At 41.4% G+C, this 27,863-nt stretch overlaps 1 protein-coding gene across 1 annotated transcript in view; it reads right to left on the bottom strand.

Annotated features, from left to right (window-relative positions):
• SLC6A2 (solute carrier family 6 member 2) overlaps positions 1-27,863 on the bottom strand; it is a 1,509,850-nt gene that overhangs the window by 78,155 nt on the left and 1,403,832 nt on the right. Inside the window, exon 13 of the mRNA XM_086945193.1 lies at positions 17,803-17,970. Within this exon, the coding sequence (XP_086801319.1) occupies positions 17,803-17,970 (168 nt within the window). The remainder of the gene's footprint in view (positions 1-17,802; positions 17,971-27,863) is intronic.

Genomic DNA, 27,863 nt, shown 5'->3' with positions numbered 1-27,863 from the left:
GAAATTACATGAATGGGGCTCCAAACAGCCTTCTAGTGTTGGCCATCAGAATTGTGATGTGTTTATCTGGCTCCCAAGAACCTCATATCAATCACCAATGCATCCAATTTAGAATCGAGGGTGGTTTTCACATCCTTAATGACCTGGAATTTAATTAAAATTTTGTTTTAGAAATGAGTCTGTGGTGAGCCATTGCTTGTCTGTGCAGGAACTAATGTAAGGTCCTGGATTTAGGGCAGAGGTGTTAGGGGCAGATGGGGTTTGCATTATTGGTGCAAGTTTTTTTGGGGGAGAAACGAGTTCAGATGTGTGCCCACTGGGTGAGAAGGCGCTGCTGCTTGTAATGATCATTTATAATCCAGACTCCATCAGCCCAGCATATCTTTGATGCATGAATGTAAGAGCTGGCAAGAAATGAAACACAAGGGTAGTTTATAAAGCATGAGGCAGGGGAATCCCCTCGCATGGCAGCCTCTCTGGCGGAGGTGTGTTGTCGTGTCAGACTTATTTGGCTACTTCATCAAATTGTTCCCCTTTGTATTGTGGGTGTGGACAGAGAGGCATCCCACACTAGCCCCATATGGGAGTGGGGGGAATGCAGGAGTCAACTCCCCCTTCTCTGCTACTCTAGGCAAGCGGTTATTTTGCTATAATCATTTTGCAGTGATCCAGTGGGATGAGGGAAGTCAGTACTGCATCACCAGGGGCCTCATGACAGCCCCTAGAGTTCAATGTTGTCTATATTGTGTGACTCTACTGTGCAGTAGGCCGTGGGTCTCTGCTAGTCTGTCATGTTTGTCCCACCTTTGCAAGTGGGGTGCCGCCTCTATGATATTGGGATGGTATGGGGCCAGGTAAGAGTCCATGGGTGGACCTCCAACAATCCCCTCAGACAGTCAGTGTACTGCATTGGTGGGTGGGCCTGTTGTAGTCTCAGTGTGGGCCCCTTTTGCTGCCTGGGTATTGTAAAAGTAACTCTCTAGGTCCCTCTGGTGACACACGGAATATTATGACTCCTGTTTGGGTTGTGCTCAGCCCAGGGCTCTCATCCATCTCAATCGGGGAGCTGAGGTTGAAATCTGGGGCTTAACTCAGACCACCCACAGGCACTGGTTAGTAGGTAACACCTCTTGCTGTGCGGTCCAGTTGCTTCCCCCGACATACACTAGTTATCCAGCAGGGGTCCCCTGGTAATTCTGTTGAGGTTGCTACAGGTAAACGCTGGTGTGGGTGCTGTGAGACAGAGCACTGCAGGAAGGCTGCAGGCTCCAATCAGCCAGATGACCCCTAACCACCCCACCTGCTTGAATAGCAGCCCACGATAGGGGGGCAGGTATGGTGTCAGGTGTTCAGAGCACAGCATAGATCCAGTTGGTGTGGGTCAGTGCTAGAGGCGCGACTTGGCTCCGCATGGGCCGTTGTCCCTTGGTGTTAAAATGGTGCGCCCATGATCGGACACCACAGAGAGCTGTGCCAATGTAAAGGAGTCCGCAGTAGGCTCCAGGGTGAGGCAAGTGATGTGCGCCACCTGTGCAGGCCCCATACTTTATGGGTGGTAAATGTTGTGCGAATCTTCAGCTTCAAGCCTGGATGGGCCATGTCACTCTGATGGAAATGCTCCCGGTGGCAAGATGGCAGCCGCTCACTAGTGGCCGAAGCAGTGCTGCGGTGAGGACGCATCTCTAAACGGAGCGCTAATGCCGCGGAATCTAATGCGCTAGCAGTCGCTTGTTATCTGGCTGAGGAAGGGATCGAGAAATGAGAGACGGTATTGCTGACGACGATAGCTTAAAGGGAGCTGCGTGATCGATCGATAGCTGAAGTGCTTTTCCCGGAGGAAGATCTGGGTTAATGCAGCCTGTACTCACTTGCAGTGCTTGCCGTGGGTCTGCGAAAAAGATCTTGCGGGACCTGCGGGACCTGATAGACGTTTTCTCCGCTGCATTCCCGGGGTGCAAACGGCTGGCTACCTCCAGGAGGCGGAGTAAGGAGAAGGGGAAGAACCAAGTGCGCTCTCGCTGAGAGACGTTGTGGACGCTGAGAGCAGCAACAGCAACTGGAAACAGGTGAGGAATGACGATACCTCATGAATACTGTTGAAGAAACGCTTCCAGCATAGCGTTATGGCCCCTAAATTGAATCCTGTGGATAAATCCCTCGGCGCCAGGAGGAAGCAGAAGGAGAAGGATAAAGAGAAAACGATGGGGGGAGAGGAATGTGCTGAACCTGGGGAAATTCACACACCCCCTGCGGATGAACGAAGCAAGAAGAAAGAACTACAGAATCAGCAGCAGCAGCTGGCAGGGGTACGAACACGGCAAGCAACAACTTCTATTGCCAAACTTTTTGCAAAAGCCGGTAAGGAGAAAGGAGTGGTGGATAATGTAAAACCTGTTGAAAATAAAAATGTCAGCGAGGTTGTAATAATCTGCACCCAGGAAAGCGCTGTATCTAGTGAAGCAAGTGAAGCTACTAACCCCACTAAAGACCCCCCAGAATCTGCAACTATAGCAAAAGAGGGAGAGCTGCAAAAAGTGGGTGAGAATATAAACTTTAATGTGTTAGACCAGGAGGGTTTAAACTCAAAAGAGACACAGCAAGTTGTTAATGAACCACTCCAAACCAAGACTAAAAGATTAACTCCATCTGAATCAATGAAAAAAACCCTGAAGCTTCACATGTCATAGCAAATCAGACAAATGGTGACATTGGTACAGAATGTGATACAGACGCTCTACCAGGTGCAGAACAAAATTGGGTTGTGAAGGAAAGTGCCCCAAGTGAGGCTTTCTACTCTGCGTCTGATGGCCAAGAATGGTCTGAGGATGAAGATGTCGGTTCCTCTATATAGACTCGGAAAGTGACCATGAACTAGCGCAACCCGCAACAGCCCAAAACATTTCAGGCACCAATAACAAACATGAGCCAAGCTGGGATCAGCCTCTGGATAGTTCATTGCAAGATGTCTTTGCCCTGGAATCAGCACAAATGACACTCCTAGAGAGAATACATCAAGAGATTATCACTCACAGGGAGGAAACCCGCAGGGAGAATCAGAAAGCTCATACCGCCATGAAAAAAAAGCAGGGGGTAGTCAGAAAACTATCTAAAGTTTGCGCTACTATGGGTGATAGAGTGGCAAATTTAGAAGGTAGGATTGTGTCTACTGAGACAGAGGTGGCAGCTGCGGTCTCTAAAGTTGGGTCATATGATGCACAGATGACTGACATCCATTGGAAATTAGAAGAAATGGAAAATAGACTACGCGGAAATAACCTGCGCGTACTTGGAATTCCGGAGGGAAATGAGGGGTCCGACATTAAGGCTTACATAATCAAGTTATTCGCCCAGGCTTTTCCTGAACTAAATGGATGGAACTGCTCCACAGAAGTTCAAAGAGTCCATCGTATATCTTTTAACATTAAAAAGAACAGGAAGAAGGGGGCCTATCCAAGAGCGGTATTGATTAACATTTAGAACTTTGTCCTACCACAAGCTATATCAGACCTTGCAAGACCAAATACAAAAAGAAATGCTGAAGGAATATCCTTCTTTGTCAGGCCGGACTTCTGCCACACTACTGTGGAGTGGCGATGGCGGCTGAGAGGGATGATTAAGCCCTGCCAGGAAAAGAATTTGCAGGCCTTTCTGTTAAATCCTGCGCAGCTGAAGATAGTAAATAAGGGCAAGACTTTATTCTTCTCATCAGAAATCAAAGTTCAAGAATATCTTGGCGTCCTATGATTATTACTGTCAATGTTTTGATACTTAATGCAGGAACGAGCTGATATAAGCGGTAGCAGCGTAGGGTTGTGAAACGCTGATATTTTGGTTATCTCTTTTTTTTATATTAAGTAGATTTGTTTTGGGCTCCACAAATTTTGTAGTTAGTTGTAACTGATGTTAGCGTCCTCACTGGAATCACTATATTCCATCACCAACATAGACTAGTTCTGTGTGCCTCACAAAGAGGGGAGAGCAGGGGGGGAGTTGGGAGGGTGTTTGGGCAGGGGTCTAGGAAGAAGGGGAGGATGGAGGGATGTGGGGTGGGTTTGGGTGGTGAATGGGTGGAAAAAGGGAAAAAAGGGAAAGTGGTACAATTTTGGACAAAGATCTGATGAGAAGGACAACAACATGATTAAGGATTTAAGTGATGAGATACACAAACAATCAAATGGCACGCATTAGAATATGCACTATTAACGCGGGAGGTCTTAACGATTGGAGGAAGAGGCAGAGATTGGCATTTTTAGTAAGGCACGAAAGAATAGATATTATTTGTATACAAGAAACCCATCTCCAATGGTCAAAACGCAATCAACTTTCCCTGGGTGGCTTTGAATTAGTAGCCTGCTCTACACAGAGGTCTACAATCTGGGGTGTAGCTATACTGATTCGAGGTTCCCTGGGCAAAGCAAGAAAAGTGAAGGCGGATAGTAATGGGAGATGGGCAATTGCTGACTTAGACCTCGGTTTTACGTTATGTGTGACGTATGGCTCTAATCAGGATGAACCTGAAATATTTGATTTCTTAGAAACTGAACTTGCGGGATGGGCTACACCGTTGATAATAGCGGGGGATTTTAATATCTCGGCTGATTGGGTCGGATCGGAATCATATGTAGGTGGCAAACCCAAGGTCTATCAATCTATCTGATCACTTCTAGGCTCTCATGGGATGCATGATGTATGGGGGGCTAAAAACCCTTTGGATTTCAGATTTACATACTTCTCTAATCCTGCTCAAAAATACACGAAGTTAGACTATTTCCTGATCTCATCCTGTGAGTTACCTAAAGTTGACATTATCAAACTTCCTAAAGTGGTCTCTGACCATAACCCACTAATTCTATTATATAATATAGGTCAGAGGGAAAGGAAAAGTAATTCTTGGTCTTTTGAGAAAATGATCCTCAGTGATAATAGATTTATAGATCATTTGAAAAATGGGTCCCACAATTCTTCGCAGCAAACAGGTATAGAGCGTCTAGAAACACGGTTTCGGAAACCTTTAAGGCGGCATTGAGGGGTGAAAGTATTAGCTGCTCAGCAAGATTAAGAACGGAAGATAGAAATAAGACTGAGGGTTTAATGAAAGAGTTAGTAAAAGTAGAAGAGCAACATATGAAGGATATAGTCAAAGGGGTCAATACCACTGTAAGTCAGGAAGCCTTACTGACAATCAAAGCTGCACTCCAGAAAGAGGTAACTATAAAAGCCACAGGAGAATATCAGTCAAATAGGGTTAAAAGATATGAGACAGGTGAGCAGGCAGGGAGAGCGCTTGCCCTCAGGTTAAGGTAGGAAAAAGCAAGAAATACTATTGTATGCATAGAAGAGGATGAGATCAGGTATACAGAAAGCAAGGACATTCTGAGAGTATTTGAGAAATTTTATCAGCAGCTATATGAGCAGGAAGAACCTACTAAAAAACCAGGGGAAGGAATACGAGATTGGGGCCCCTATCTAGATGAGTCAGTCAAAAAAAAATTGGATGAGGAAATTACATTATTCGAAGTAACATTAGCATTACGGGAATTAGCCTCTGGTAAAGCTTCAGGTCCCGATGGGATTCCTTTATAAGTATATAAAACAATAGAAACCGAAATCACTCTGCTTCTGGTAGATTTGTTTAATGGGGTTATGTGTACAGGATTAACACCCGCCTCTTGGAAAGAGACAAATATAGCAATTTTCCATAAAAAGGGGAACCCAGTGGAGAAGGCGGGATCCTATCGACCCATTTCACTAATAAACTCCGACACCAAGTTGTACTCAAAAATTCTGGCAAAGAGGTTGGGCAGGGTCATTGGCGGTCTCGTATCCCCATGGCAGCATGGGTTTGTCCCCGGGTCGGGGTACAACTGATTACACTTGTAGGGCAATATCTTTGTTTGACGCCCAGGCTGCCGTGGGGGGGGATATCGCCATGATCCTGCTCGACACAGAGAAGGCTTTCGATCGCGTGGACTGGAGCTTTCTTTGGGCCATCTTAGAAGCGAGGGGATTTGGTCCCAATATTATAGGTGCCCTTAAAGCCATGTATGTAGAACCGACAGCTAAATCTGGGGTTATACATATAAAGAGAGGAACTCGGCAAGGTTGTCCCTGTTCCCCTATTCTATTTGCGCTGTATGTTGATCCCCTTGATTGTCCAGAGATAGCTCCAGTGATATGCAATGGTTATTCAAGTAAAATACTGGCCTACGCTGAGGACCTTGCAGTGATAACAAATAACCCACAACAAACCCTTCCTATCCTGATTCAGATGGCTAAACTGTTTGGGGAAGAGTCAGGCTATCTTCTAAATGAAACAAAAACGCAGTTTATTTGCTCCAAAAATATCGCCAAAACTGACTATAGATTCATCGACTCTGCTTTATATCTAGGGGTGAAAATCAATGACAATGTGGAGAAAATTGTAAGCGAGAACAAACTGCCGCTCATTAAGAATATTGAAACGGAATTAAAAAGAATAGATGTGCTACACCTCTCACTAATAGGAAGGGTGAATGCAGTTAAAATGTCCATGTTTCCTAGAGTCCTTTACTTATTCCTGGCCATCCCTTTATTAATAGAGGACAAGATCATGAAACAACTCGAATCTATGTTTATCAGATTTGTATGGCAATATGGAAGGGTAAGGCGATCTACAAACTTAATGGCGCTACCTAGAGAAAAGGGGCAGGATGGGATTACCGAATTTAAAGTTATATCACTGGGCCTGCCTGTTAACCCAAATGACTATTTTATTTCAATCTACATCTTTACCTGATATAGTATCTGGGTTTGTAGATCAACATTGTCCTCCCCAGATATATAGGATGTTATCGGGTGAAAAGGCTATAAAATTATTCCAGTGTGAATTGGAACGCAGCTTTTATAAAAAAAACAGGATTGAAGACACTGTTTGGAGCATGGCAGGCTTGGAAAGCAATTATGAAAATCTTTAATATCCCGAAAGTTAATTCCTATCTGCAATTGTATAACTCGTCTCTCTTTCCCCAACTAAAAATTTATAGTAATTTGTTGATGTGGAAAAGGTTGGGGCTTAGATCCTTGGGAGATGTGATGGAAGGAGGCAACATCCTGGGGTTTGAAATCTTGCAGGAAAGATTTGGTATTCCAGACAGTCAATGGCTGGTATATGGTCAAGTTACCAGGGCAATTAAGACAGCCAAGCCACGGATTACACGTACAGCAGATTTCCCAATGATTGAGTTATTAAATAGAGGTTGTAGGAAGATTAAGATTTTATACAATTGCTTATTGGATCAAACCCCGGATGATATTGAGAAGGTTGAGTCTAATTGGGTGACAAAATTAGGAGATTCTGATGTCGATTTGGATCTTGCTCTCTTATTGAATAAAAAAATATTCCGGGCATCAAATCTTCGCGCACAAAACTACAAGACTATTTTTAATCTTTATCATACACCTGCAAAGATATATGCCTGGGGTATAAGCGAAAATGATAATTGTCCCAGATGTAATGAAAGTCAGGCTGACATTATACATATGTTTTCTTCCTGCAAACAGTTAGATATTGTTAAAAAAGAGATAACGAAATTTATGGAGCGGCTGCTAGGTCAGTCCATCGACCTATCCTCTACCTTAATCTTACTTGGTATAGACTCCATGTTGGGTCTGGGGGACGCTGAAAGAGATTTAATGTTTTTATCTGTTGCTGTACTTAGAATTTCAATTTCTGCGGCGTGGAAAGATACGAACCCTCCATCCTTCCAGATGTGGCTTTCAAGATTTTTAGGAATCCTTAACATAGAATCTTGCCTCTACGAATATAAAGGCAAGAGGGAGCGTAAGAAGGGTATACGCTTGTGGGCTCCTTTAACTAATTGGAGAATAGATAGAAATGGCTAAAAGATACTCGCCATTAATTAATTGAAACTGTTTTTCTATCCCTATATATATATTTATTCTCCTCGCTCCCGCTAATAAGTTTCTTTTAGAAAATGCATATAAATATATGAAATGTATATCAATGTTCTTATCATGTTTGTAATAATTTATGAAACATGTCCTTATATGTACCATCTTTTTCAAATAATTTTTTTTTTTTTAAAAAAAGGAAATGCTCCCGGCAGTGCCTTGACTGGAGGAGCTCGACCGGGAGAGCCTGTGATGCTCGCTGTCAACCTTTGTGCAGCACGAGAGCCATCAGAAAGGTGCTGAGCTGGCTTGCGGCACAGAGCTCCTGTACTCCATGTCCACTCCGGTCACCATCTTGGCCACAAACTCTATTCACAATAACAACAGCATACATTTCATGAACAAAGAGCAACTATTTTATGATGCTTGCTAATTTTGAATATGTTGGGTCTTGTATTTTAAGAGTGTATTGTAAGGAAAATATATTTTGAGTACATGGCATTCTATGACTTTCAGGGATAAATGGATAGCACAATAGGAACAATCAAGCAACCATCAACCAATTAGGTAATACCAAAAATTTTCACACATCTATATTATAATTGCTGTATTTGTTGTTGATTTTTTCAGTATTATCCTACCAGTGCTATGTCTATGAGGATGACAGGTGAAATGTGTCCCACAGAGTTGATCAAGTATTCAGTCTCCACATAGTATTAAATTAAGTACTATTTTCAAACACCCACCTCTAATTTCAAACACATTCATTCATAATGGAATAATGAAATGTATATATATTCAGTATGGCAATTTTTTTTTCTCCATTCCTGCTCACTGCATTTCCTATTAATATTCTCATCAAAGCTGCCTTCTATTTTCCCTTGTAGTATACTATCTAGAAGCTACAATTTTTTAGGTTTCGCACTGGCCGTAGCACCTGCGAAGCAGGTGCTCCGCCCACGGCGAAATCTTATGTCTCTACATATGGGGCTGTGGTCCCGCCTCTGTCTTCCATTGGCTAGCTCCATAAATGGTGGGTAGCCATTGGAAGAGATTGGCTGTCAATCACGCTTTGCCAAAGAAAACGCGATTTGGGGGCGTTTCTGGGTCTTTTTTTAAGCCCCGCCCCTTGTTGCCTTGTGTCCCGGGCCGCGCTGTGATTGGCTGCCGGCCCGGGACACCCCTGTGACGTCATTCCCCGGGCCGCGTTGTGATTGGCTGCCGGCCCGGGACCTGACTTGTCTTATATTCAATAAATTTCTGCTGCGAAGGCTTGTTAAAAAACGCAACCTCAGCAAGGGGATGTGGTAGTTGAGTCTCTTCTAAATGTCATAAAAAACAAATATGTTTTCTTTCACTGGGCTCATCCTTTTCTCCAGAAAAAAACAGCTGCTTAACAATGAACCGTACAGTTCCTCTAATGTGCAATGCGACATTTACGTGGGTTTCTTTAGTGACATATACTTCCTCTTGGAGGAGCTATTTCCACCAGCCGCCATTTTAGAAACTGAAGCCAGACTTGCTATGTCGTGTCGTTCGTCTTAGTTGGGGCAACAACAGCGTCCATTTGAGTACAGTTTAAGGTACAACATTACGACTTGGAATGCCACAGTCGCTTCAGATAACGTTACCTCTTCTTTTCCTCCGATTTGCTGAAATATTAAAGCATATGAAGGACTTTTAAAATACAGATGTATTTATTTATTGGTGCTGCAGTGTTAAAAAGGACATTTAATATTCAAATAAGTTGTCGGGTTTTCTAGCTGCGCATGACCCCTCCCAATAACACAACACCGAGCAGATTGCCGCTGTTAAAGAGAATGTGGTTGGACACGTTCGGACAAGTCCTTCTTCCATTACGGTGGCGAGACCGTGGCGCAGTTCGAGGCGTTACCAGCCACCCGAGTTATTTTTCCCGACTCTGTGTGGGCTGTACACGTACGTTATTCTTATGATCTAGAGTTTTTCCTTCCACAAAAGCAGTCTTAATTACTGCGCAGTTAGGCTGTTGTTTGTCTGCAGACGGTGGTGTGTGTAGACTTGGAATTCTGCGAAGAAAGCGGTGAATGAACTGATTACGGTTAAAGACTCTCGCTCCAAAAATACTTATTTATATTACCCTGCCCCGAACACGCCTGCTCCCTCCGTTTAAATATATATATATTTTTTTTTACCACACAGCCGTTCCAGTCAGCGTATTTCTAAAGCCCCCACTTTTGAAAACTGCGCAGATGATTGTCAATTTGGTGTGTGGTGCCCGTCATCAATTGAAATGGAGTGCTCTCACCCTGACAGTTAGCCATCTTGTTGCCCAAATCGGGTGAGGTAGCCTACAAGCCGAAATTCAAGCAGGGAAGCACTATCTTTAGGAAATATCGCGGAAATCTAACTTTTTTTTTTTTAAATTACGAGAAAGCCGAAGGAAAACCATTTGTTGCTTAACATTGAGTCTCCCGTCTAATTTTGCACTGTCGGTATTTTTGGCGGCTTCCAGCAATCTCTTGGAAACACAAGAGGGAGATGCAAATTTGTCAATACTAAACATCTGTAAATGAATCGCATTTTACTAGATCCGACGTCAAGGGTTTGCAACTAGCAATGTGATAAATATATTGTTGGAAGTGACATATATAACCATGTGGATGTAGCTTCTCGAAAATATTTTTGGAGTTTTTTTTATCTTTAGCAAAATGTCGACACAAAGAAATTGGAGCACTTTACAGGAGCACCAGTTACATTACGCAAGGACATATTTGTTTTTAAAGGGATGGGGAGATTGAGCCATATTGTGAGTTTTGGTTATTTATGGCATGTGCTCAATATTGATACAATGGGGTATTTTATTTATTGTGTACAATAAATATAATCTATTACGAGTTTGTGGGGAATAAAAGGAGGGTTTTTGGTATTTAAAGTACCAAAATCTGCATGGTACAGTAAATACCATATAATCTCACTATAATGGTCTCTATGGAGGAATTCTTACCATTCACGGGACCACTCCATATAATCGGTACTCACATAAGGGTAACCAGTGTAGCTACACTATAAAATGATTATTCTCTGTGAAGGTGAGGGAACAGACGCACACAAGTGTTCAGACGAGAACACTCACTCACCCGAAGGTGACATGCTTCATCATTGGGTTCCCTCTTGCACACTGAGACCACAAGGCACCCAGTGTAGGCTACAACTCTACCACAGGAGAGGCGCATCAGGTCTTGTAAGTTATCCAATGTAGGTAGAGTGAGGGGCAGAGTGCAAAAAACAGGAAAAGTGGATAGATTAACAAGCACTAGCGTTGCCAATAGGTTTCGCATTTGGAAAGTTGGAGCTATTGGTTTTGTAAATGACATTTTATATTTATATATTGTTATTGACAATGCCAATAACGATATATAAATATAAAATGTCATTTACAAAACCAATAGCTCCAACTTTCCAAATGCGAAACCTATTGGCAACGGCAGTGCTTGTTTAACCTTACATTCACTCACAATTGTTTCCTAAATATACATTTATTTACTACAACCTAATTAACATACCAGTGAAAGCTCTTTGCTGTTCTCTCAGTTTTAGTTCTATGTCTGTTAACTCCTGTTTTCATTTGAAATCTCCAGTGAGATCTCCTGTAAACCTGTTAGTCTCTCAGTGGAAAAGTAGGTAAAATGGCTACCCCTCACCATGTGCTCTTACTTACGCTGCTCTACTTAACAAATCACAGACTCCCTTTCATCTTTTTTGATGTTATACCCCTTCTAAATGGTCAGTATTTTTCAAGTCTTTCCATGTTTCCTTCAAGAATCCTAATTTAGTTGGGTTTTTCATGAATCCGCGCATCCACCCTGATGTTCAGTGCAAACACCCCCGTGCGTAACTTTGAGGTGAGATTCACTGATTTACTCAGTTGATCCATTGATCTGTTGCGTGGCAAAAAAACATTTTCTGGCATTTTAATGCCCAGTTCACTGGCTTACCCCTCATTTTCACATACACAAGGGGCCAGGAAAGTTCTCACCTGACCCCTTCATTCACTATTCAAACATCTTTCCACACCCGGGGACCAGTTCCTGATAAAGAAAATGGCAGCTGAAACTTTTCTGTGAAGGTGTGGCCAGCCAAACAGAATCTTACTTGGGCGCACAGGTCTGTGGATTCTCTTTGAGTAGACTCGTGAGGGATCCAAGTCCTGTGACATACAAATTAGGATTTTGGTAAATATCTATAAAACTACTTAACGATATAGACCAAAAAATAAGCGACGTTTGTGACAAATCTGGTGTAATTTCGTTCAGCAGTTCAGGCTGCAGTCGTGTTCAAAATCCCCATGGGATTTAAAATTGGGAAAATGTGTATTGGGACCCACTTTTACTCTGCCTCTTCTTGATGGATCATCCCAAAAGTTTCAACAGAGCAGCTGTACTGACTGTTATATTACTTTTGTAACCTTCATGAAGATTTGTCAAACGGCACCAAAGTTATTGGCAAAACAAAAACATTTTCCTATGGGAACTAGGTCCTAACTAAAACAACCTACGGATGACTGCGAGTAGGTCGTGTGTGAGTATGTATATATATATATATATATATATATAGACAAAATCAATGCTATCACAACCTGGTCAAGAAATTGAAAGCTGATGATAAAATCATTGTTAAGCCGGCCGATAAAGGAGGCAATATTGTTCTCTGGAAACGTGAGGAGTACATCAAAGAGGCTGAGCAACAATTGGGTGATGTGGATTGCTACAAAAAGAGTAATTTGCCCACCATCAGAGCGGCATGGAATGACCAGAACTCAAAACTAATGGCATGGCGAAGTAGTGGATTAATCTCGTTTGATGAATACAAATATTTGAAAAAAGACCATCCAGTCATCCCTAGCTTCTATCTCCTGCCCAAGGTGCACAAGGATGCCCTTGTGCCCCCTGGAAGGCCAATATTATCGGCCATAGATAGCTCCACGGAAAATATTTCCCGCTATATTGACTACTTCCTACAAGAATGGGTAAAGAACTTGGGCTCTTATGTTAGAGACACCACTGACTTTTTATGCAAATTGGCCTCAATTACCTGGGATGACGAACTGCTGCTTATCACCATGGATGTTACCTCGCTGTATACATGAATTCGACACTGCGATGGTATAAAAGCGGTTGAACATTACCTTAACAAACGCCCCATTGAGTGTGTACAACACAACAAGATGATTATTGGGATGTTGAAAATATGCTTGGAACAGAACTTTTTTATTTTCAATAATCAAATATACCAGCAACTGAGAGGGGTGGCTATGGGGGCCTGCTTCTCCCCCAGCTTCGCTTGTCTACATATGGGGCTGTGGGAGGAGCGGGTCCTCATGGACCCACACAAAGAGACTATGTATAACAAGGTAATGCTTTACTTAAGGTATATTGATGATCTGTTCATGATCTGGAGGGGGTCGCCTGAAGAGGCAACGGAATTTGTGAAAGAACTCAACACGAACAATCTAAACCTTCAATTCACATCACACATCGATAAAGAAAAAGTCACTTTCTTAGATGTAGAGGTTTATATCAGGGATAACACTCTGCAAACTAAATTGCACAGGAAACTGACTGCTGGTAATACAGTCCTACATGCCAGCAGCCAGCACCCCCAACACCTAATCCGTAGCATCCCCTATGGGGAGATGTTAAGGTTACGGAGAATCTGTAGCTCTGACTTGGAATGTGATCTGGCTCAACAAGCCAGCAAAGCCAGGTTCTTGAAGAGGGGATACAGCAGTACTCTAATAGATAGAGCGATTAGACGTACTAAAAAAACAACAAGGGCGGAAGCCCTAGTGCCCAAGGTCAGACCAAATGCAGAGAATTCCAACAATGAGCTAATCCAATCGAGAGCCATTGTTACTTACAGTAACCAACATTCCCAGATTAGGAAAATTCTGAATAAAAACTGGAATCTGGTTAAGGGTGACCCAGTCATAGGCAGCCTGGTACCGGACAAACCCAGTCTCACTTTCCGTAGATCCCCCAGCCTAGCCAGTGCACTAGTCAGTAATACACTAGAACCCACTAAATCCTGGATGGATCACATTACAGGTTTCAAGAAGTGCCTAACGTGTAAAGCCTGTCGCCACGGGATTAACAAGACACAGGTTTCACGTCCTTTCTCAGAGAAGCCCTTTGTGATTAACAAAAGACTCACTTGTAAGACAGAATACATTGTCTATGTCTTGCAATGCCCTTGTGGACTACAGTATGTGGGCAGTACACGCCCACCCGCCGACAATCGCATTCTACAACATCTCAGGGCAATTTCTGGAAAGGACCAAGCCTACGCGGTGGCTAGGCACTTCGAAACAGTACATAATAGTGACCCCAGTGGCCTTCAGTACTTTCTTGTTGACTCAGTTCTGCCTCTGAAAAGAGGGGGAAATCGGGACGCTAAATTGCGCCTGTTGCAAACCAGATTTATTCTCGAGTTCAACACGAAGAACCCTGGAGGTTTAAACGTTAGCGAGGACTTATACACCTGTCTCTAGTTATTGTTAACCTGCTGATAGACATTTTTGCACTTTAATGTACATCAATTTTTTATCTGATTAATTGTGGGTTTCTGAACAGCTCCCCCTAAAAGGATCTCGATTTGTTCATATTTGACTCTGCTACCTACTGTTAACTGTAGTATGTTTTTAATACTAGCATGAGCACCTTTCACTTTATAACAATTTTTGATCTGCAGTAACCTTAAAAGGATAATTTAATAGTGCGTCACTATATTGGATTTATGAGAATGTGCAGTGTTGGGCTATGCCCACTTGGGCGTGATTTTCTTAACAGTGTAACCTACATATTACTCTAGTACTGAATGAAAGTGATAAATTTGGGTTCATATAGCCATACCAATGTGCACATGAGGAAGGGATGTCTACTAAGACCAAGATGTGTATATATATGAAGTAGAAAGAATTTCTGAAACAGAAGTGGAAAATTTTAAACCATGTATATATATGAATTTATTTATTTATATGCAATTTTTAGGATTAATACATGCTTCATATATGTATTTATATGCCTTAGAACCCGTAGGGCACTATGCCCTTTATCCTTCGCTAGCCTAGTGGAGTATGTTTTCACTGTTTACTAAAATGTGACACGCACAGCTGTACTCAATCAAGCACTAGCCCTTTAAATTCCCTTGTTTGTGTCCATGGCACGCTATGTGATCAAGCCTTTTTTGAGGTGAAACGCGTCATGGTGGATTGCAGGCTGTAACTCTTGGCACAGAATAAATGCACTGAAGAAACTGCACCTACTTTGTGGTCTCGCTCCTTTCGTTGTTCTGCAGGGGAAGCAGAAGCAAAAACGACGACTTTTGGAGATATATATATATATATATCTCAAAGCTCCAAGGTTCCCACCTGTTGGAGATGCACTCTGACATCCACTGCAGCAACCTTCAAGAGGTAAAAGCCGGATCGGCGGGCGGATCCAGTTCACAGCATGCCTGTCGATTCACGCTGGACACGTTTCGTGCTCATTGCACTCTTCAGCGGCGTGACAGTCATTTTTGCATAGAGGCCACACCTCACACTTAAAAATATGAGCCCTCCAATGGGCAACTCAAATGAGTCTGCATTGGTTTGTGGGTCTTACAGTGTGTGCTTCAGTAATGTGCCGCTGTCTGAGATGTTTCAAGCCCACCAATGGGCCTCCACTCACACATCCGGCTTGTCAATCCTCCATGGATGCCTCCACATTGAGACTCTGTGATTCTGAGCTCTGTGGCCCCAAATTTCCCGGGTGGTGCATCTCCTGCGGCTGGGAGGCCGCATATAAATCAAAGCTCCAAGGTTCCCACCTGTTGGAGACGCACTCTGACATTCACTGCAGCAACCTTCAAGAGGTAAAAGCTGGATCGGCGGGCAGATCAAGTTCACAGCATGCCTGTCGATTCACGCCGGACGCGTTTCATGCTCATTGCACTCTTCAGCGGCACGACAGTCATTTTGGCATAGAGGCCACACCTTCCACTTAAAAATAAGTGCATCTGCTACTTTCTCTTCTAAAACTCCATCCTCCCCAGGATCGTTTTGGCTAGCAATATCCTCCTATGGTATAGCCCCCTCGCCCATTAAACAAGTGCTATCTTGCTTCAGACCTACGCATTTTGAACAGATTATGGATGGAAACTTGTAATCAGTGAATTAAGAAGTTCAAAATTCAAGAGACTCTAGCAATGAGTTTTCAAGAGCTAACATGGTGTATAATTTCCTGATCCATTCAGGCTTTATAAGGTGTTCAAAGATTTTTCAGGACATTTAAAGCCTGGCAAAATAACCCCCTACCCCACCCCCAGGAAACTGTGCAAGAGGAACACTAGAGCACATCAATCTACTCCTTCCCCCACCCTCTTGCCTACTTTATTGAGTCTAAAGTCACTGGAATTGTTGAGATTGGCTCAGAACAACTTCACTGTTCATTTTTTATCCCAGCTGTTTTTGATAATTTACTAATGCCAGATCACTTTCTTTTGGCTTGGTCACATCCTTTTAAACTCTGTCCATAGATCTAAATCCATTATTAGCTTGAGCTATTCCCACTTTCGACCTGATCCGTTGAACGGCATATTAATTAATTTCCATTGTCTTTCTGAACTGCCCTATGTGTGTTACCTTTGCCCTTCCCATCTCCCCAGCCTTTCTATGTGATTTGGGTGTTGCATTGGTCAGTAATTGCACTGGGGTCACAGCACCTCTACAACCTGGCATAGACTGATTCTCATGCACATGCAAGCCTGAGATTAACTTTAGACAGATTCCCTTTCACAGACAAAAGGAACCAATGAGCAATGTTCAAAACCTATTTGCCAAATTGCTGCAGTAGTAGAAGTGGCCTGTGTTTTTCATCGTATGCCACTCTGCAGAAAACGGTTCACTTTAATCACAGCCTATGATGATCATGTTTTTTTCTTGGAAAAACCCAGTCCTATATAGTTTTCACTTATTTATACTTGTTGATAATGAATCCTCATTAGTACCTTATTCACGCAAAGGCACAGTTGTGTTGTATGAAGTAAATATACATGCAAAAAACTGATAACGTTTGAACATATTTGGGGGCTCCTTTGCCATTCTTTGCATGAAGATTAATTGCAATATTGTGCATGATTGTGGTTTGAAAAATATGATTAGCTCCACACATAAAAAGACTGGTCTGGCTAACCAGACCTTTAGTAAGCTCTTGTGCTGGTAAGTGGTAATATAACACTCTAATCTCTCGCAATCTCACAGTCTGTTTTTATTTGTATGTCTTCAAAGGCAAAGCTTTACAATTGAATGAACAGACACACTATACGCCTGTATAAATTCCTTACAGTGGTAAAGAGACATCTTTTAGAGAACTCTATGTTCCACGTGGTAAACAAAAACTAAATTAAAACATTATTGTCTTTAAACTGGAAACTTCTTAAACCTCTAGCAGTAAAATATAAAGGGCATTAGATAGTGATAAACATGTTGTTTTTTATTAATAAATATCTATTTGATGTATTAAACGTAATAAACAAAAGATTGTGTAATTCAGTAATAATTCAACTTTTTTAGGACTCACATGGAGACTAATAGGCTTGAGGCTTTCTGTCATAGTTTTCATAAAAAAGATGTTTCATGTAGTTCTGAACAATGCATGTACTGCATTCTTAAGCAATGTTTAGGTCTATTACTTTCTACATTTACTAGAGAAATAGTTATACAGGGATGTTAATATCCAAATATATTTGACTAAAACAGATTTGTATTTTAGGACATAGGTTGATTTCAAGTCTTTAACTGGTTGAATGTTGAAGTGAAGTCATAGGGGACCTCAGTCTGCAAATAGATTCATCATTAACAAGTCACAAAATGGGCTAATGAACTAAACTCACCTCTTTAAAGCTTCCACGTACAGTGAGGAACTTGTAGATGATATAAGCAGGCACTAGTATCATTGATGACATTGCTATTCCCCATCCAATCCGATTTGCCCAAAGAGGGTACGTGTATTCATCATAGGTCAATGGTTTAAAAGTGATGATGCTCACTATCACCACAAACTAAAGAGAAAAAACAGTAGTTTCTCAATCTGGAAATAAATGAGCAACATTGAAATACAATGTATCGATCGGTTAAGAAGCATAACAAAATCAAATTTTTAACAGGATAATGAAAATGTATTGAAGAACTTTACATTGATATTTTTACTTATTTCATCAGATAATTCCCGTATGAACTTCACATCCCAGCATCTCAATTCAAATATATTTTCATTTATTTCCAGTATTTTGGTTTGAGGTTCATTGTATGGCCTCACCTCTTCTCAATGTTCTGTGGCAATGTAGACATATAAAAATATCGAAATACAGAACCAACATGCATAACATTCTAGGCACCGTGAGAGTATGAGCTTGGAAGCTATATCAAAGGATGCCATGCTATACTGCTGAATTCCCCTACATTCATGGAAACATGATTAACGAAAGACTGACAATTTTATCTACTGTGTCAATGTGCTTTCAGCACATGTTAAGTCATTAGGCAGTGGTCTTCAATGTGTGGAGATTCCCAGAGAAGTGTGAACCCTTAGAAAGATAGACAATCTTTCACATTTCACATATCAGTTCTTAAAAACCATTAGCGGGGGCCATTTGCAGTGGTCCAATTAATCTTCATTTATCCAATGAGGTCTCATCAAAAAGAAATTAAGATTGCTTTCTTAGAAGCCCCATGTAACCTCCAGTTTTATTACGCCATTTCAATAACAAAGGCTATCCTGACCAGCTATTTGAAAATTAACAGGAATGAAGTTTTGATATAAATAATGAAAGGAAGTGTAAAGAATGAGGACAAAATCCTATTATTATAATCAAAGTATGGCTGCAAATATTAGGTTATCATGTGAAAATGTAGAACTGCCTCTTTCACCAACCAAATATGCAACATTACTTTAGACATTCATTTTTAAAACTATACATAATTTTCATACGAGTATTTAGCTGTGTCACCACAACTTTTTTACCATTAAATTACCATTAAACATGTAGAACAAAAAATTCCAAGATTACCCTTCAAAATGCTGACGACATTAAATAATCAAAATAAAAACACACTTCATAGGATGGTAAACAGTTACTTTTCAAATAAGGCTAGAACTAGTGTTTAATTTGAGTCTGTGGTTTCAGGAGCTTGGCACCTGCAATTAATGTTCAACACCAGCACTAATACCAGTCTGCTACATGGTGTTGTTGTCTATCCAATTTTGAACTCCCCACATCAACAGTATTTTATAGTACAATATATGTAACAAATAAAAAAATACTTGCTGCCCATGCTATTCTTAAACCATTGGGTGGCCTGGAATAGACTGAGTTGTCCTACTTGTAGGAGTGCGATGGTTAGTAGTTGTGTTGGAACTGTCATTGTCAGCGCTTGTCAGGATATGAGCCAGGTGGCGCCTACCTAGACTTCGGAATCATGGGACTGCAACTCCCAGAAGTCAGAAGAGAAATGCGTATTTATTTCACCTGCGCACATCTTTCACTGCCAGACGCCCGCATGGCGGGTTCCTCGCAGGGCTTCCCTTTTCTGTGGGCCAAGCTGTTTGTTCCATTCTCCTGGATAGGAGAACCAGTGTTTCCTGATCGGGTGGTGAACAGTTATTCCACCCCGCCCTTGCTCCACAGGTCGGCTTTGGAATTTCTGCGCTGCTCAGTGTAAGTGCTGTGAATTCCTCGGCTTCCGCCTCGGAGCCTCGTTGAATGGTCTCCCATTTTGTTTCCTCCCCCCTAAAAAACTGCATTCCAAGGAGATATTGGGAAGGCGGTTATTCCAGTCTGTCGTCAGGCACCGAGCAGCGGTAAGAGGTATTATCATTGCAGGTGCTCCACTCTGAACTGCCGGTTCCTCTTCGGGACTATATTTCTACTGGGTAGGAGTAAGGATTTGATTCCTTTCTAACCCTTGGCGAAGCACTACGCTATGCTCGCGTAGATTGCAAAATTTGCGCAATTTCGCACTACGAGAGCTGCACGTAGCACAGTGCGAACACGCGTAGCGCAGCGTAGCGTAATGCAGCAGTCATTTTTTCTTGTTCGCGGTCCTCAACGTCATGTTCGCGACTGCAAGCAAACAAAATGACATCCCTGCGAGACTCTCAATGCGCGGGGAGGTCAGGTTTCTCATTGCGAATGGTCGTGCATGCTCGCGACCGCTCGCAATGAGAAACTACCAGTTTGCGTTGAGAAAGCTGCTGCTCGAGTAAAATTCTACTCGAGCGGCAGAAAACTACAGCGCGCACTGTGCAAGATGGCGTTTTCAGTTATTGCACAGTGCCTGATGCTTGTTCGCACTTAGCAATCATTGAAAATGCATCTTGCACAGTGCGAACATGTTACTACTCAGCTATCGTAGTGCTACTTGAAGTTCGCATAGTGCGAAGTGCACTTCGCGTAGCTTCGCGTAGCGCTACTTCATGAACTACGCCCACCCCTAGTGTTGTTTATCATTTGCTTCAATAGTTAGTGGCCTAACTGGACTATGGAGATACCCTACCTGACAAGTTTAATTTTGGTTGATGTTCTCTGCGGATTTGTACTTTGTATTATTAACCCTTGGCTATCCAGCGGATATATAACTTACTTCTTCTTTGACTTTTGGATTTAATGCAAGACAATGGAATAATTGCTCTGTGCTTCTATATTTGATTTTCTTGGATTGGCTCCTATTTTTGGTTTCCTGGTATTTTTCTTTATATGGTATGTTTGAATGTGTTTCCTTAATGGGAAGTGGAATGAAGGGGCGATAGGAAGATATATGTCTTTTTCTATCCTAGGAATATGCCAACAGGAGTGAGAGTACCCATTACTGTCATATGTTGTGAGAAATTATACAACTGTTTGTGATTCAGGTATGGCTCAGTCGTAGCACGATTATATGAGTGTATGGTTACTTTTTGTATTGTGTTTCATGGTCTTTTGTCTCTCTTACAGGACTCCCATTCCCATTCCCAGCTGCTCCTTCCATATTCCCTTCCCTTGCTTGATCATCCTAATACTCTTTGTGTATTTTCTGATTTGGAAATGTCAAGAGGTGGATATCTTACTGCATCGCCCAGATTTTGAGGAGTGCTTTATGGGGTTCCGGTAACCGTGACAGAATTACTCACCCAAGTATATATACTCCTCCCGATCTAGGTGATCCACTGAGATGGTTTCATTAGAGGACTTGCTTCACACACTAGTATTTGTACAACAAAAAATGGTTACGTCCAGAGCAGAAACGGAAGCCCTAAGAGAAAAGGTTGAGAAGCTAACCCGAAACCCGTTTGATGCATCAGCCTCAATGTCACAAATTCAAGTGAATGTTCCTTGGTCATAACATTAGCTACCCCAAGCATTATTCTGGTGATCCCCTCAAGATACAAATGTTTTTGACTCAGGTCCTGTTGCATTTTTCATGCAAACCTGCTTCCTTTCCCACTAACTGTTCTAGGATAGCATTTGCTATTTCTTATATGGTAGGGGATGCCGCCAACTGCAGTGCCTTTAGTAAAAAATAATGATCCTGTCCTTTTGGATTGGAATGCTTTTCAAAGAGAATTTGAAAGGTTGTTAACGACGTTTTTAACCAGCAGATGAGTGGGCGCAAGGAGAAGATATCACTGACATACTGGATCCCCAGTTCCTCATGAGCAGCTAGGTGTGATGTGCCTCGTAGGAGACACAATAAGCTTTTCAGGAAGGCATTCTCCACGATTTGTAGTCGGTCTCCCGCGATATACCCCCAAATTTTGCTTCCATATGTTGCGGTAGCCACTGATTTAGCCTTGTGGGCTTTTTCCCCAGTTTGGATGCAAAATTAAAAATTGCTGCATTCACCCTAGCAATGTCCCCTTTGTTTTTCAGGACATGAGGACCCGAATTCAACTTCTTGTCAAAAAGGACTACAAGATACGAGAACATGTTAGTGAGGGGAATTTTAGCGTCTCCCACATTAAATTGAAAGTTCTTTTTTGGTGGCTGTACTACCTGCATAATATATGATTTAGAGGTATTTATTGTTAAATCCCTGTCTGTCACAAAAACCTCAAAGGCAAGTAAAAGTGCTTGTAGACCTCTTTCTATCCTGGATATGAGGAACGCATCATCCGCGTATAGTAGGACCGGGATACACGATTGTCCTACTCTGGGACAATCGGCCCCCACCTCCCGTAAAACGCTATCTAGGTCGTTAATATAAAAATTAAACAAGAAGGGAGCCAAAATACATCCTTGTCAGACTCCTTTTTTAATGTTAAAATCCTTTGTCACACTCAGGTCCTGAGAAAACCTGACATTTGCTCTGGTGGACCTGTGTAAATCTTCTAAAAAATCTACAATGCCACATTCGACCCCCTTTGCCCTCATGGACTGCCAAAGCTTCTTCCTGTTCACACAGTCAAAAGCTGAGGACAAGTCCATGAAGGCAAGGTGTACAGTCCCCTTATGTGCCACTGTATACTTACTTAAAATCAAGGAGAGATTAAGAGAGATTAAGGCACTGGGCGGTATTAGATCGCCCCCTACAGAACCTATACTGGGAGTCAGACATGATCTTGTTGTCCTCTGCCCACAAAGTGAACCTTTGCAGAAGAACCCTCCCCACTACTTTCACCATAAACTCTATAAGTGATATGGGTCTGTAACAGTGCAGACTGCTTTTGTCCCCTTATTTAAAAACGGGGATTATAGTAGAAGTCGCCCATGACTGTGGGCATCCGCATAGTGCCGCAGCATTAAAAACAGTTTCCAGTATTGGTGCCCAAAAGGAGAGATCAGACTTAAAAAGATCTGGGGGGATCCCCTCGGGACCAGGGGCTTTACCAGCTATTAAGCCTACAATACCTTCCAATATTTCACCCCTCCCAAACTTAACTTCAACAACATTGAGGCCAGGTACCAGCCTATCATTCTGTTCAGAGGGCAGGCATACATCTGCTTAAAATGAGCCTCCCATTCCTCCTTGGATATATAACATTCAAGGCCTCCTCCGGCCTCCTGGACAAGAAATGTTTTTTAGTACACTCCAGAACTTTGAGCTATTCTTAAGAGTTTCAGGATCTAATAGCTCATCCCAAGCCTCATGCCTTAAGGCTCCCTTACGTTTAGCTAGCGCTACTTTGTAATCCCTACGACACGCTATAATGTCAGCTTGCACTCTGTCTTTGAACAATGCTGATGAAACCATCTAGGGCCCACATTTGCCTCTTTCTTGGCTGGTGCTGACAACAACTCCGTAACCTTTTTTGTGATGGTCTCTAAAGTACCTTGGCTGAACTACATTAGGAAAGGGCGGGGCGGGGTGAATTATTTGATACCCCCGAATGTATTAACAAGGGGGATGTGGAGGCAATAAAAATGGCTTTCCTCCTAGAAAGAAAATTGACGAGGGAAGCTAAAGAGGTACAGAAAGCGAGTGTTAGGACATACATTATGTTAAAAACAACACCAAATACAGAGCCTTATTTATTGGGTACCTTGTCCACGCATGAGAAATTTTTATTAACCAGGTTTCGGATGAACCAGTTTCATCATTTGTTTGTAAGGCCACAAAGTTCTGTTTTTAACAAAGAAGCAGCTCCCTGCGGCTGCGACTAAAAGTCTCCACAGGCTATGCTGCATTTTATGTTGTTATGCAAATTTTATGAATTCCCCCTCAAACGCTATCTGGTCCCTCTTTTAAAAAAACTTAATTTTTATCAGATTAGGCCAGCTATGATGTATTTACAATTATTATATAGTGATTGTATACTTTTTGTACTAGAATTTTTAAAATCAGTTGTCAAAGACAGAAAATCCTTGGACTTATAATGAATTTTTCTCAATTGTTTTTAAAGCATTTCATAAACTGTACGCTGCTATATAGATCATCAAGGAATGCACTGTTATAAATTGTTGTAAACTAAGTATTGATTGTATTTTAATGTTGTTGTTTTTTCCACAGTGAATTTTATCCTGCTGTATTTGCTTGTGTAACTTTTATGGTTTGTACATTCAAAACCGAAATAAAGTTTCATGAATGAATGAAAGGGTGTTTGACTGAAGAGCCACTACTGTTAGTGCATATTAAGAATTGTTGGACTTACATCAGGGAAAAAATGACTTGATGACCTAGCTCACCTCTTTCAACCGTTTGGTAGCCGAAACAGCTTGGCCGGAAGACAAAATAATGTCCCTGTATTGTCAAGGTCTTAGGGATGACATGAAGGATATATTGGCACAGATAGACCCACAACCGTCAAATTGTATGGATTTAATAAACTTGATGCTGAGATTGGATCATAGGTTGGCAGAAAGAAAGGGAGACAGACCGTATGCGCAGTTTGACCTAGAAGAACCCTGCCCATTGGTGAGTCAGGTGCAGAGTCAATAGAAGTAGAAGCCATTTGGGTTCCATTGACCTTGGAAGAAAGAGAAAATCGCAGAGCACACAAATTGTGTATGTATTGTGGTAAGAGCGGACACTTCGTGAGCGACTGTCCTGCAAACACATGACTCTTTCTCTTCCCAGAAGAGAGCAGCTGGTTCAGTTTTGCAGAAAAAGGTTGAAACAGTGGACTGAGACAAGGAGTCACATTTGACTACAATGGTTAACCCAAGTTGGACTCTCCTTTTCCTAGCTTGTACTAAGATGAAATACACTGAATCTCACATATTGGTTCCCATGAGACTAGGCTTTCACCATATACAATACCAATTCTGAGTAATGATTGATTCCGGGGCCACAGGTAACTTCATTGATTATGGATTGGTACAAAGGTTGGAACTGCCTAGCATTCCTCAAGGAACTCCTGAAATCGTGTGGATGGCAAGGTCCCATCACCGACATACAAAGTCAGTGGAATTAACGGTAGCAGATGAAACACAGGAAAACGTTGAGCATAGTACATTATAGAGGCACCCCAATACTTCAGTCATTCTGGGTATGCCTTGGTTATGGCGGCATAACCAAACCATAGAGTGAAAGCAGAAAACTGTGAGATTTTTGCCTGAGGAATGCAAAAGGCTTTGTTTACGAGACACAACTTCTCCTGTACAGTCCTTGGTTCACCCTTTTTGTATTACCACAGCGGCAGAGAAAGAGGTGGTGCTACCCTTGGTCTTTGAGCAGTATCTGAAGGTTTTTTGTGAACAACAGGCAGAAATGCTCCCTCCCCATAGGGAATACGATTGTCAGATTGACTTAGTTCCAGGTGCCAAGTTACCCACTTGTAGAGTTTATGCTCTGTCTGAACCAGAAACCAGACATTTGCTGCAATACATGGACCACTTCTTTTTTAATTAGGTCTCTTGTGGATACAGTAAAATGAGAATAGAATATTTTCCCTCCTACCTGACTCATATTATTTCCACTGCTTTCCAACATTGCCTTATTTTTCCTTCCATAAAGAGGGCAGAAACATATCATCTTACTTTAAGTAAGCAGGACAAAATGGAAGTGAACCCCTACATGTACAAACCTCAATAGTCTAAATATTTCTACTTATGAAAAACATGAAAGGTATTCCTCTGACAGGAATGAGATGGAAGAAAGTATTTGTTAAGCAAGCTCTTTGGGTACAGCCATCTAGAATGCTACTTTTTGGATGAGGATAGTTATGTCTGGAGGGTGGTCTTCTGCTGCAGTCATCCTTGCCAGGGATCCCATTCCTCCTTTCAACACTTAGCTTCAAGTGTCAGGTGATTTTGTTTATAAAAAATAAACATAGTTTCCCAATGGAGAAGACATTTGTTAAACAAACAGGGAAGTTGTTCCTTTGGTGCATCTTTCGTCCTGAGGGGAATTTATTAGAATTTTCAGAATGTAAGAACTTTTCACAACAAGAAGCATATTTATGCAAATTTAAGATTTTATCATCAAGAAGTACAGGAGTGCTTTACCAACTAAAGCTTTTTGCAGCAGACATATCTCAGATATGAACACCTCTACAAAGAGTATTGTGTAATATCTGGCAGGCTAACAAGATTACCAAAACTAGAATATAATGGATTGAGACGATGGAGTGGGAGACAGTAAAGTTATTGTTTGATAACATTTATTTATACGTACTGACAAACTCGAAGTGAGATGCCTAAAATCACCCCAAAAAAATCCCAAATTAATCCAGGTCTTTGCACTGAAGACAAGCAAGTAAGCCACTAGTCCTTCAATAGTTTATTCCCTAAATCAGGCATCAACACTTTTAGCAAAGGGGTCATTCTAATGTGAACAGGTAGAGTGAGGAGTTTCCCTCCAGTGTCAGAGAGATTTATAGTTCACATTAGAAATTAGCTATCACAAATGTTCCCCTTGTAAAATAAACTTGCCAGATTGTTCAATTGAATCCAAAACAGGTATTCTCCAATGTTAAAGTATAAACAATCAGGAAGAGGTAGGTATCAGCTGTAGCTTCTCTTAGTCAGTAGAGCACAGATCCTTAGTGTGTCAGCTTTCTTCCATTAATTGAGAAAAATATTTTCAAACTGTCAATCTCTGGAAGTGTACAGATGACAAAATTATTACATTAGTTGCTAAGATAATTGATGTGGTATAATAAATCACATATAAAGTGGAGAATGCTGAATAGATATACTTCTGGAACAGGGTAGAAATTCTCTTTATGAAATACATTCTCATTATCATGAACAAAGTAATTGAGCATGATTTTGTGTCAAATAATGTTATGTAATCATTAATCTTAAATGTCTAAATTTAAATTTTTGCATTCTACTTTAATGAGAACCCTAACCATTCTTAAACTCACATTGAACTACACTGGTCAATCAATATCGGAGAAACAGAGTAAAGTAATATAAACTCTTATTTAGTCACTCATACTGAATTTCAGAAATTAAGGTGGAGATCCTACCAGATGTTATCATTAAATACCATTTCACTGAGTCAATGACTTTGCAATATAAGCATTGATCAGCATTCAATTGTTATTAAGATTTAATCCATCATTATTATTTTAGCATTAAAGATGTCTGCAAAGATCTTGACAGTGACTGTACTTACATGTTTTACCAAAAACATATTGCCAAATTTGTAACTTTATCTAAAAACAAAAGACTGCATGCTAAAAATATTCAGTGGCGTTTTTAGAAAATATTTAAATAAATATCTGTCCATAATCTGACTTGTTGAAGCTATAAAAGCTCTGAAAACCTACCTGAGCCCCTCTGCATACAAATATTTGATCACAGTACTTGACAATACTTTACTGAAGTCCTTAAATTGATCAACCCAATCCAACAACATGATCTCCATCAGTGTTTTTATGTGGCCAGTTGGCGGCCTACAAACTATATAAATGAAAGACAAATGAAAATGAGTTCCTTACATTCACCTGTGCTGGCATTAAGGTCTACCATCCTAAAATGGCTTTCGTAATTGACCAACTGGTAGCATAGTTCTGGACTAACTTGAACTTGAGGATCTGGTAATAAGGCAGTTCAAAATAAACTGAATTGCAGTAATCTAGCTGGGATCACAGAAAAGTATTAATTATCTGAACCGTCTCAGAAAGAGTAAAGAGATAAAGAACACATTTTCGAAAGTGAAAATGAAAAAAGCAGTACTTCACTGCTGTGACAGTTTTGTCTGAACGATAGACAGAACAATAGATTTTAATGCTGAAGTTATTCACGGCGGAGACAGGCAGAGGCATGGGGCCTATCTCATTAGGTCAGAATATGAGATCCGAAAATGGTGTGGAGTGATGGGGCGGAGGATTTCAGTCTTGTCACAGTTAGGTTTTAGATTATTATTGGTCAAGCATTGTTGGACTTTGGAGAAACAGTCATGAGGTTGGTTTGCAATGTGATGCCCATCTCAAGATAACGAAAAAATAGGCCTTTTGACCCTACTTTCCCAGAAACTGAAACAACATCAGAAAAGCACTAAACCTCCTACAATTCAAGAAGAAACTAAA

The sequence above is a fragment of the Lissotriton vulgaris genome, chromosome 12, assembly GCF_964263255.1.
Source record: "Lissotriton vulgaris chromosome 12, aLisVul1.2, whole genome shotgun sequence".
Lineage (NCBI taxonomy): Eukaryota > Metazoa > Chordata > Amphibia > Caudata > Salamandridae > Lissotriton > Lissotriton vulgaris.
Note: the sequence above shows the minus strand (reverse complement) of the source record. Positions and strands in the feature narration are given on the sequence as shown.